The sequence below is a fragment of the Hemiscyllium ocellatum genome, chromosome 28 (genome assembly GCF_020745735.1).
Source record: "Hemiscyllium ocellatum isolate sHemOce1 chromosome 28, sHemOce1.pat.X.cur, whole genome shotgun sequence".
Classification (NCBI taxonomy): Eukaryota; Metazoa; Chordata; class Chondrichthyes; order Orectolobiformes; family Hemiscylliidae; genus Hemiscyllium; species Hemiscyllium ocellatum.
Genome location: NC_083428.1, coordinates 19,093,912 through 19,106,202, shown reverse-complemented (window position 1 = coordinate 19,106,202; position 12,291 = coordinate 19,093,912). Strand labels below are relative to the sequence as shown.

The window sequence follows — 12,291 nt, the reverse complement described above, 5'->3', positions numbered from 1 at the left end:
TGTTAACTCATGCTCCCGGTGATGGGGAGCTTCGGTGGGGTTGCACTGAGTGTGTTATTTAGTTTAATTTAACTTATGTCCAGTTATTTATTGCATTGTAGTATGAGTAGCTTTTCTTTTTGTTATTATTTGTTTTGTAGTATAGAGTAGAAGTTTATTGTAATTGTTGTTATACTCTCAGGTTGTTATACTTATTGTAATTTTATAATTTTGTAAAGAATAAAAATCCTTTTCAATAAAAAAGAAAAAAAAAGTATCTGTGACTCAAGCTGTGAGTAACCCTGATTTGAAATCACTAAAAATGTATTTTAAACATCAACACAGAATCATTTGTTTAATAGACTCATTGCTGTACATCAGTTAATTTTGTAATAAATCATATAATTCTGATATGACAAAACTTTCAAAATGTACCCCAAGGATCTGTCATTCTAAGAAAGTGAAGGCAGTCTCAAACTAGAGTAATTGGTGATAAAAGTGATGATATCAGTCTTATATTTTCAGGCTGTTAAGACCGGATTCAAATTTGTACACTGCTGTAGTGGGAGATGATCTCATGTTCCCTGGTTAATGAACCAGTAACATAGTCGTGGCGCTGCATTATACATCTGTCAGGTATGCACCCTGCATTCAATAGGACAGAGAGTACAGCCTAGTATAGAAGCGCATGTCCCACTCGAATGCATAAGTAACTGTATGCCTGGATGAGCTAAGTGCAATTGCTTCCATGGAAACTTGGTGGTTGTTAAAAGCAGCAAACATTGTATCATTGCTTCATCAGGGCAGTTGTATTGCAAGGATAACATTTCAGTATCTGTAATCATTTGAACTGCTCAACCCTGCTCAACAGGTTGATATATTCTCAGAAGATGGAGAATAACATGGAGAAAGCATATCCCACCATTGCAGCTCGCGAGAAAGGTAACTTGTTGCTCTAGCATTAATAATTTCCTTATAGTAATTTAAACACTATATAGACAACTTGTCTCAATTCAGTCACAATCTACATAAAGGTGTACTGAATAAGTCCAAAGCTGGTTATTCAAAAGTAATGTTTAAGTTACAGTTACTGCTGTAAAACATACTTGAGTGTTAAAAGTTATAGAATGGAATTAAAGTTTATACTTATTACATGTTTAATTTTGTAAAGCTGTTTTATTCATCTATATGATTTGTTTCCATTAGTAAGAATGTTGATAGCCAGAGGACACATATTTAAGATAAATGATGAAAGAACCAAATGGGAGGTGAAGAGAATTTGTTTATAGTCAGCTGTTATAACCCAGATTTTATGGCATACAAACTTGGTGGATCAACAGGTTCAATAATTTTCAAAAGGGAATTGGATATATACTTGAAGAGGAAAAAAGATGAAGGGCTATGTGCAATTGGACAGATTCACCAACAACCAGCAAAGCCCAAGCTAAAGTATCCTCCGACTGTGTTGTATGAGTCATCCAAAAACTGCAGACAATATTGAAGTAAATATTATTCAGTTCTAAGCTACAATGCAGTCAGTAACTACAGTGCCCGTTCTATCTTGGGCTTTCGCTCTCAAAGCAAAGCTTCATATTCTGTTTTAAGATTGTTACTTCCAATACTGATACAGTTTATGCAGAATAAAATATCAGTACTGCAACAATTTGCAGAGTATATGGCAGGAAGAAACTGAAAGTTGGAGCTCAGGAATGTTCGAACACAGTTTGAATTATAAATCCATTGGATCAATATATTCAATGCTAGATAAGATTATTGAGATAATTACACTTCATTAATTTTGGAACTTTAAACGAAGGCCTTCTTTTCTTTCAGTTATGGTGCCATTGCAATCTGTGTGTAATTATCAATGTATCCTGTTCAACTTGGTAGTAAATTGTGAAAGAACATCTGTTATATGATGTATATACCAAAGCCTCAATTGGGAAGGAAAATTTGAGGGTATCACATCTAGTCAAAGTGTTCTTCCATTTTATATTAAAAAGGGTATAAAACTTTTCATAACAGCAGGTTTCTCTATAGTATAGAAACTCTGAGCCTCTTGACCTCTTCCTTGTAGCTGCAGTGGCAAAGACATGTCGGACACAGCACTCTGGAACTGTTTCATAAACAGAAAAGTATTGGAAAATATATTACTGAGTCAAGCTGTGCCAAATTAGTTTGGAAACATGCAGCTTAGAGTCAGAAGATTGCAACATTAAGATTCCACCCCAGGACTTGAGGACTTTTGAAGGAATGCTGCATTGTTGCAGATGCCTTACAGTGGATTTGACATAAGTCCCTCTGCCTACTCAGGTGGATGTCAAGGAAGCGTAAATGTGTCGGGGTGGCACAGTGGTTAACATTGCTGCCTCACAGTGCCAGGGATACGGGTTCGATCCCAGCTTTGGGCGACTGTCTGTGTGAAATTTGCACATTCTCCCTGTGTTTCCTTCCACAGTCCAAAGATGTGCAGATTAGGTGAATTGGCCATGCTCAATTGCCCATAGTGTTAGATGCATATACGGGGACTGGGTCTGGGTGGGTTACTCTTCAGAGGGTCGGTATGGACTTGTTAGGCCGAAGGCCCTGTTTTCATAGTGTAGGGAATCTAATCAACAAAACAGCTAACCATTAATTTGTTGCTTTTCAGGTCTTGATGAGCACAAATTAGTCTCTCACATAAATAAAAATGATCATCCCTTGGCTATAAAATGCTTGTAGGGACCCTGAGAGATAAGACAATATGCAAATTATTTGTTGGATGCACTGCAAAACCTCATTTCAGAGAAAGATATTACATATATGGGTTAGTTAGCTGAAGACAAAACATAACTCTTGGAAGGTAGTACAATGGAGGGTATGTAGATTAGTCTGATCTTAGAGTAGATGACCAGTGGTGTTCCGCAGGGATCTCTTTTGGGACCTCTGCTGTTTGTGATTTTTATAAATGACTTGGATGAGGACATGAAGAGTGGGTTAATAAGTTTGCTGACAACACCAAGGCTGGTGGAGTTGTGGATAATGCGGAGAGCCATTGTAATTTGCAACGGGACATTGACAGGATGTAGAACTGGGCTGATAACTGGTAGATGGAGTTCAAACTGGAAAAGTGTAAAGTGATTCACTTTGGAAGGTTGAATTTGAATGCAGAATACAGGGTTAAAGGCAGGATTCTTGGCAGTGTGGAGGAACAGAGGGATCTTGAGGTCCATGTCCATAGATCCCTCAAAGTTGCCACCCAAGTTGAGAGGGTTGTCAAGAAGGCATTTGGTGCTTTAGCTTTCATTAGCAGGGAGATTGAGTTTAAGAGCTAAGAGATTATGCTGCAGCTCTATAGAACCCTGGTTAAACCACAGTTAGAATACTGTGTTCATCTCTGGTCGCCTCATTATAGGAAAGATGTGGAAGCTTTAGAGAGGGTGCAGGGCAGATATCAGAGGTAGGTTCTTTACGCAGAGAGTGGTGAGTGCATGGTATGCACTGCCAGCAGTGGTAGTGGAGTCAGATACATTAGGGACATTTAAGCGATTCTTGGATAGGCACATGGAAGATAGTACAATGAAGGGTATGTAGATTAGTCTGATCTTAGAGTAGGATAAAAGGCTGGCACAACATCAAGGGCAATATTGGCTAGGATTTAATTCTTTAAAAAATGATGTGTGCATATTGATTTTATTTTTGTTTACAACAAAACACCAATCAACAGCAATTCTCTAGGATCACACAATATTCTTGTGTTGCACTAACCTCTCGAAAGTACAATAGCAGGAAAGTTGTTCTTGATGGTGGGGGGTTCAGAACTAAGGGTCACTCTCTAAGATACAGGGGAAACCATTTATAACTGTGATGAGTAAAATTTCTTCACCCTTAGAGTGGTAAAGCTGTGGAATTGACTGTCACGGAGAGTAGTTGAGGCAGACTATTGTATGATTTCAAGAAGGAATTGGATGTAGCACTGGGGGCTAAAAGGATCAAAGCAGGAAAAGCAGGAAAACTATTGAGTTGGATGATTAGCCATGATCATAACGAATGACAAAGCAGGCTTGAAACGCTAAATGGCCTACCTCTGCTCCTAATTTCTGAGTTTCAATTTTTACTTCCTGATTCAAAGTTGCATCATGTCCAAAATAATTCGGTAAAACAGGTCAACCTGACTCATTTGTATAAATGTTTTGTTGTGAAATAAAAAAGTAAACTTGGAAACATGTAGCACCCCTTTTGTTCTATCCATTTGAAATAAAATGATGGAAAAAATATTTCTCACAGATTCAGACTGTGACCTTTCTATGTTCACGACTCCATGTCTCTACAGAAGAAAGTGCACTAGGAAAGACCAAAGTTGCAGATCTCAAACACTGTCTTATTTTCCCCACATTAAATTTGACCTGAAATTCATAACAGATTGAAACAGAACTGGTCAGACAAATCTTTGCTTAAATGCTTTCTATCAATTAAATAGTACATGGCAAAGTTTATCACCACATTGTGTATGAGATTTTAAAACAGAATCTCACCTGGAAGCCAGCCTGAATGGCTGAATTTCAGGCAGCCCAGCAATATGTAATTTCAGGCTGATAGATCACAAAGTACTGGCGGGTGCAATATGGCTTGTGGGAACACAAGTGATTGCGGGGCATTGAAATGTGATTGTTGGAGTGACAGTTGGCCACTGTGGGGGTTTTTTCAATCATGGGGGTGTAAGTAGAGGTTGCGGGAGATTTGAAACATTGGCCCTTCTAATTGTGAGAGAAGGGGTAATCACCGTTAGTGGTTCAATTGTGCAAGGGATGTAAGGTAGGTTGAGGAGTCTGGGAGATGCATTCTTGGGTGATTAATGCAACATTCACTGCTAGTGTCTGAAAGGGTGTTCACTTTCTGTAATGAATGACTGTGTCTGCCACACTATTACACTAGGATGAGATATTTGATAAGAGAATGCGATAAGAAATCAGTAGTGATGGAGAAATGTATTAATGCCCAAGAAAACACAGAGCACCATTGCTCCCAAAATTGACAGGAAAATTGATCCAGCAATGAAATATTCCTGTGGGACTGAGACAACGGCACCTCTCTCCAGTGTGTTGCACCCAACTTATGTTTGCCTCAAACATAAATTCATAAATTCAGGACTTTTTAAAGAAAATTTGTGTATAGACTTCATCACATTAAAAACAAGTTTTAAAGTGTTTTAGATTTATGGGAATAATTAACTTGTTGTCAGTTTTCTTGTTTATTTACAATGTTTGGTGCCTTGGAAAAATACTTCTGTCACATTCACGAAGACCTCCTGTAGTGTGTGCAGAATTCAGATTAGTTATGTATTGGGAATGTACTGCATGCAGGCAAATCACAGTTTGGCTCAAAGCCCAGCTTAGGCTTTGAAACCAATCAGGGCTAACAATTAAAGTAACTATGAACATCTAACAAATTATTATTCTGACTTCATACGAATGCTGTCAAACAGTTCATTCTTTGGTTAAAAAATGAACGAGTGGAAAGTGGTCTGACAAACCACAGTCTAAAACTGACAAGCAGGTCAATTGAAAATCCTGACTTTGTGGGAGATCTGAAGCAGTTCAGCAGGCAGATGGGTTTGTAGCAGCTAACTCTTTTTCAGTTGCTGTCAATACTGCTGATAGCAAACTTCCATAAATGTCAAAAATATGCTGAAAGTAATAAAGTACAGCTCTACAGAATCAATTCTTTTGTTCTTAGAGTAGGATGGTTCCACTTTTATGTGAAAGATCGCCATTCATCAAGCACCTTTCACTGGACATCTCAAAGCAATTTCTTGTGACCTTTCATTTTGGAGAAAATTCCCATTTTCTCATTTTATATAGGACCCGGACCAGGAAGATATGGACTACCCCCAGCAATTGGGTTTGTGGGACATGATTATACCAAACACACAAATCCAGCTTACACATTTGGGAAAAAACACAGCAGTGCATGTAAGTAATCAGAATTCAATTAATAAAACAACTGTCTTTTCATTATTGTGTGACAAAGTGACACACTTGAAACATGTTCTGTCAAAAAATGTAGTATTGAGAGAATCTTATAGGTTATTTTGGATGGTCCTATGATGCACTGATAATGGCCCTACCTATGGGCCAGGAACTCTGGGTTCCAGGTCCATGTCTGGGCTTGCTGGCTGTGGAAGGGGCATTCATAACTTTAACAAACAAGTTGACTGTCCATACAAGTGGCAGAGTTTTCTGGTCAGCCAACCTGCAGAAGAAAATGATGAATCATTGCAGTTGTCTATTCATGAGGACCAATCCAATCGAAGTCCATGGCCCAAAACTCGGAAACAAGAATGGAAGAATCGGCAAACATATATAGGTCATTGCTTCAGTAAATTAACTAATATTTCAAATCTACTGCCAATAATCTTTCCAGTAAAAAAAAGTCTTCCTCTTAATTATTGAAATTCTATTGTGTGCCAACTGTCAATAGTAAAAATGGTTCTTATAGAAATACTATTCGCAATTTTTAAGAATGTGAAAAACAGAATCAGGACCATCTTGCTGCTATCAGGGACTGATGTTTTGCCTCATGGACATGGGTGTGAGTCCAAGTATACATCTAAGTCCATTGTCTGGGCAGTATGTGTAATAGTATGAGATAATGATAGGATAACAATTGAGCTGGTCACTCGAACTGACCTAGCTAAGGATATCTAAATAACTACCGAGCCATTGCTTTGAACTATTCAAATGTGAAGTTGAAATATTTTACTTTAGCATTTTAGGAGTATATCACATAAATGTTCTTTTCACAATATATAAATAACAGATTCTGTATTCCATTGAAACTTCCAAATAATTTACTTGTATCACTTTGAAAAACAAACCATTTGTCTCTGCAAGTTATAGTATATAGACTGGCTGCACAATGTATGCCCATAATGACTTTGTCTGTTACTTTAAAGGAGATTTTGGGCACAATAATTAATTATGTGGCTACATTGTGTTATTGTATGTTAATTTTCTACATAATAATTTATAGGCAATATAAAATCTGATTGAAGATTTGTAGCTCGGGTATCCGTTGTTGTGGTTCTGCTCGCCGAGCTGGAAGTTTTTGCTGCAAACGTTTCGTTCCCTGGCTAGGGAACATCATCAGTGCTGTTGGAGCCTCGTGTGAAGCGCTGCTTTGATGTTTCTTCCGATATTTATATTGGTTTGTTCTTGCCGCTTCCGGGTGTCAGTTTCAGCTGCAGTGATTTGTATGTGGGGTCCAGGTCGATGTGTCTGTTGATGGATGTTCTTGCCGTTTCCGGGTGTCAGTTTCAGCTGTAGTGGTTTGTATATGGTGTCCAGGTCAATGTGTCTGTTGATGGAGTTTGGGGATGAATGCCATGCTTCTAGGAATTCTCTGGCTGTTCTCTGTCTGGCTTGTCCTATGATAGTGGTGTTTTCCCAGTCAAATTCATGTTGCTGGTTGTCTGAGTGTATGGCTACTAGAGATAGCTGGTCGTGTCGTTTTGTGGCTAGCTGATGTTCATGGATGCGGATTGTTAGCTGTCTTCCTGTTTGTCCTATATAGTGTTTTGTGCAGTCCTAGCATGGTATTTTGTAAACTACGTTAGTTTGGCTCATGCTGGGTATTGGGTCCTTTGTTCTAGTGAGTTGTTGTCTGAGCGTGGATGTTGGCTTGTGTGCTGTTATGAGTCCTAAGGGTCGCAGTAGTCTGGCTGTCAGTTCTGAGACGCTCCTGACGTATGGTGGAGTGGCTAGTCCTTTTGGTTGTGGCATGTCCTCGTTCCTCGGTCTATCTCTTAGGCATCTGGTGATAAAGTTGTGTGGGTATCCGTTTTTGGCGAATACCTTGTATAGATGTTCCTCTTCCACTTTTCGCAGTTCTGGTGTACTGCAGTGTGTTGTGGCCCTTTTGAATAGTGTCCTGATGCAGCTTCGTTTGTGTGTGTTGGGGTGGTTACTTTCATAGTTTAAGACTTCCTGGACAAACAGGAAGACAGCTAACAATCCGCATCCATGAACATCAGCTAGCCACAAAACGACACGACCAGCTATCTCTAGTAGCCATACACTCAGACAACCAGCAACATGAATTTGACTGGGAAAACACCACTATCATAGGACAAGCCAGACAAAGAACAGCCAGAGAATTCCTTGAAGCATGGCATTCATCCCCAAACTCCATCAACAGACACATTGACCTGGACACCATATACAAACCACTACAGCTGAAACTGACACCCGGAAACGGCAAGAACATCCATCAACAGACACATCGACCTGGACCCCACATACAAATCACTGCAGCTGAAACTGACACCCGGAAGCGGCAAGAACAAACCAATATAAATACCGGAAGAAACATCAAAGCAGCGCTTCACACGAGGCTCCAACAGCACTGATGATGTTCCCTAGCCAGGGAACGAAACGTTTGCAGCAAAAACTTCCAGCTCGGCGAGCAGAACCACAACAATATAGGCAATATTTTTGTGACAAGTAACTGTGCCTGCTACAGTGATTTATAATCCACTTTTGAGCAGATCGTTCCAATATTTCAGTTCTTGATAGCTAAAGCACTGTCATTATCAATATTAGATCAAAACGCAAACATATCCTGCAAGAGATAATAAATGAAGAATATGGAAGTATGATCCAATTCAAAATATTTAAGCAGACACAAAAAAGAAGTTTTAATGTATTTACATTCTCTTGACAGTGTACGAAGTCAACTGCAGTCCAGGACCTCAGTATTACGTTGATCCAAAGATCACACGATTTGGTAGGAATGGAACACCCGCATTCTCCATTTTAGGAAGAGTGAAAACCTCTGGTGAGAAAAAGCTATCAATAAATGCAGTATCAATCCCTTCAGGTTTCTAAAGATTTTACTAACATATTTTTATCATTTGAGGAGCTTTTGTTTTAATACCATGGAACACTGAAGTAAAACAGAAAATTAAATACAAAATGTTAGAAAAAAACTCATTATATGTTTGAGTTCTAAACTTGGATAAAACACACCGCTGAAGCAATATTGCTGATACTTATTAATTGTGAAATTAGTCATGCATTTAAGCCCCACCCAGTAAAAATCACATTAAAGTCTATTTGTGAAAAGCTCTTGACTCTTTCAAGACATTCCTTTCATTGTTAGGCTGCTTAGTGGCAAGGTGGGTGGCCCAGGAACTCTATTCCACTCCGTTAACTCAAAATTGCATGTCACAGGTTCCTGATTTGAATGGATCATGGCACTTCTCTCCATTTTTAATACTGAACCCCTGAACCCCTATCCGATCCCAGACCACCAGCAGCGTGGTGACTATTTGGACAGTGGGAACAGAGTACTGGGAACAGGGTACCTCAATTGTGCTGCCATGTCATTCTCACTCTAAAGGAGGATGAAAATCTGCTTTTTAAAAATGGGTTTTAAATGGGCAAATTATTATGATATAAGCAAAAAAGTCTGAGAAGACCATAGGATCTGATCCCTCATCTGTTCCTGGTCTGTGCTGTAAAGATTTTTTGGCTAATTTCCATGACGGTTCTCCTGATCTTCGGTCTTAACTGTAAGTCATAGAGTCATAGGGATGTACAGCATGGAAAAAGACCCTTCGGTCCAACCTGTCCATGCTGACCAGATATCCCAACCCAATCTAATCCCACCTGCCAGAACCCGGCCAGATATCCCTCCAAACCCTTCCTATTCATATACCCATCCAAATGCCTCTTAAATGTTGCAATTGTACCAGCCTCCACCACTTTCTCTGGCAGCTCATTCCATACATGTACCACCCTCTGTGTGGAAAGGTTGCCCCTTAAGTCTCTTTTATATCTTTCCCCTCTCACTCTAAACTTATGCATTGGAGACTGGCATAAAAAACCATCCACAATGTTGTGTCAGGGGTTCTGCTGACCTGCAGCCGAAGTTACAATGGACAAGCAGGAAACTCCAATGGAAATTTTACTCATATCTCATTCGGACCAGCAATTTGGATGATCAAATGCCCTAAGGGACCCCTTGTCTCAGACAGTAATGCAGTTCAGGTCTTGTACTTGACACTCCAAGGAAGGATTGTGTGAGCTAGAAGGGTGATCAGGTTGTTTTAGCTGTTTGAAAGGCCATAGTGTGAAGCCAGTAACCATGAGGAGAATTTTAGGCTCCAACAAATTATAGATTAGGTACTACCCTCACATCATTCTAGATGACAATTGAGGCTCAGAGCTTCAGCTTCTACGCCCCAGGACTGTCTAGAGTGATGTTCAAACCCCAGTCTACCATCTGCTGTCAAGTTCATATATGCAGAATGGTCATTTGGTCAAGAAGCCACAGTTAGACAATCTGTGGAGCCTTCTCTTAATGTGAGTTAAAGAAGAAAATTTCAGTGTAAAATGTAGTATTTGTTTTGATAGTATTCTGACTTAGTACCTGGTTAACATTAACCTCTTGGCCTATTCAGATGTTTCGCGGAAACTGGGAACACCTGGACCAGGCACTTATAATCCAGAGGCTGCACCCCACCTTAATGAGCACAGATCACCAGCATATTCCATAGGATCCCGAACGGAATATCGCAAATTGGATGTAGTTCCTGCACCGAATCGCTATACTCTTCCCTCTCTATTGGGATCAAAGGTTCCTACCAAGCCTTCCAGTGCTAGTTTCTCGGTCACTGGGAGGACAAAGAGAAATGATCTATCTAAAACCCCAGGGCCTGGCAGGTATAACCGCACTGACCCAAATATTTACAAGCAGAAACTTCCAGCTTACTCGATGCTGGGTCGATATGATTTGCCCACCTATTATACTCAAAAGCCAGGACCTGGAGCACACAGCCCTGAGAAAGTGACCGTAAATAAGCCAAGACCCCCAGCATTCTCTATGGGATTGAGGCATTCAGAGTTTCTCACTCCACTTATTATTGATATTTCAGATTGAAGTTAAACCTGTTACCTAAAATCTAATGCAGATTAAATTAAGATTGAAATTTTGTGAGTCTTAACATAGGCATTCTGTAACCTTCAAAGCCAATATCTAACATATTATTATATATTTTTATTGCTCTGTTTGATGGATTTTGCAGGGATCTTCTCACTTGTATTGGTAAGCTGAAGTATATACATTGACTAGAAAGGCACAGATGGATTAATTAGTACAATGATCAGTACAACATCCGTCTCAACTGTTTGAAAAATTCAACAGACTATACTGTTAGTAAGCATTGGCTGCAAATTTTTCCAATCAGAAAATCAGTTATGTAATGTCAATGATGGTAGTTTTTTTGTATATGTCACAATTGTCAATATTTTTGAAGGTAAAACTGTTTTTCTACCTGGAAATGGATCACCGCTTGAGATTTAAAGAAATACATTGTAAAATCGTAATAAATCACAGCTCTGTCACTTTACACAAAATTGGAGCTGCAGTGGATAGCCAAGCAGGTTATTTTAGATTACAATGGCATTTTGATCAGATGGGCCAATGTGTATCAGAAATTTAGATGAATGTGAGGTGCTGCATTTTGGTAAGGTAAATGTTGCTGCACAAAGAGACCTTGGAGTGCAGGTTCATAGTTCCTTGAAAATTGAGTCATAGGTAGACAGGATAGTGAAGAAGGCTTTTCGTACACTTGCCTTTATTGGATAAAGCATTGAGTATAGGAGTTGGGATGTCATGTTGCCGCTGTATAAGACATTGCTTAGGCCAGTTTTGGAATACTGTTCAATTCTGGTCTCCCAGCTATAAGAAAGATTAGTTTAGATTCCCTACAGTGTGGAAACAAGCACTTCAGCCCAACAAGTCCACATGGACCATCTGAAGCGTAACCCAGCCAGACCCATTTCCCTCTGATTAATACACCTAACACTATGGACAATTTAGCATGGCCAATTCACCTGATCTGTACATCTTTGGACTGTGAGAGGAAACCAGAGTACCCGGAGGAAACCCACACAGACATGGGAAGAATGTGCAAACTCCACACAGGCTGTCACCCAAGGTTGGAATCAAACCCGGGTAAAAACAATGACTGCACATGCTGGAAACCAGATTCTGGATTAGTGGTGCTGGAAGAGCACAGCAGTTCAGGCAGCATCCGAGGAGCAGTAAAATCAACGTTTCAGGCAAAAGCCCTTCATCAGGAATAGAGGCAGGGAGCTACCAGGATGGAGAGGTAAATAGAGGGTGAGGTGTAGGGCTCCTCATCTAAGCAACGTTATTACGCAGCTTAGTGGCAAGGTGGGTGGCCCAGGAACTCTATTCCACTCCGTTAACTCAAAATTGCATGTCACAGGTTCCTGATTTGAATGGATCATGGCACTTCTCTCCATT

At 39.7% G+C, this 12,291-nt stretch overlaps 1 protein-coding gene across 1 annotated transcript; it reads left to right on the top strand.

Moving 5' to 3' along the window:
- Positions 1 to 853: 853 nt before the first annotated feature.
- Positions 854 to 10,899, top strand: cimap1d (CIMAP1 family member D). The gene is made up of 5 exons (XM_060846464.1): positions 854 to 921; positions 5,820 to 5,930; positions 8,680 to 8,780; positions 9,418 to 9,424; positions 10,421 to 10,899. The coding sequence occupies exons 1-5, from the start codon at positions 870 to 872 to the stop codon at positions 10,897 to 10,899; spliced, it is 750 nt and encodes a 249-aa protein (XP_060702447.1). The 5' UTR covers positions 854 to 869.
- The last annotated feature ends 1,392 nt before the right edge of the window (positions 10,900 to 12,291 follow it).

Bases quoted from the DNA above. Each gene is read 5' to 3' on its own strand.
- cimap1d (XM_060846464.1), top strand. From the start codon at position 870: ATGGAGAATAACATGGAGAAAGCATATCCCACCATTGCAGCTCGCGAG. The intron at 922-5,819 runs GTAACTTGTTGC...CATTTTATATAG, and splicing joins CATTGCAGCTCGCGAGAAAG to GACCCGGACCAGGAAGATAT. The intron at 5,931-8,679 runs GTAAGTAATCAG...TTCTCTTGACAG, and splicing joins GAAAAAACACAGCAGTGCAT to TGTACGAAGTCAACTGCAGT.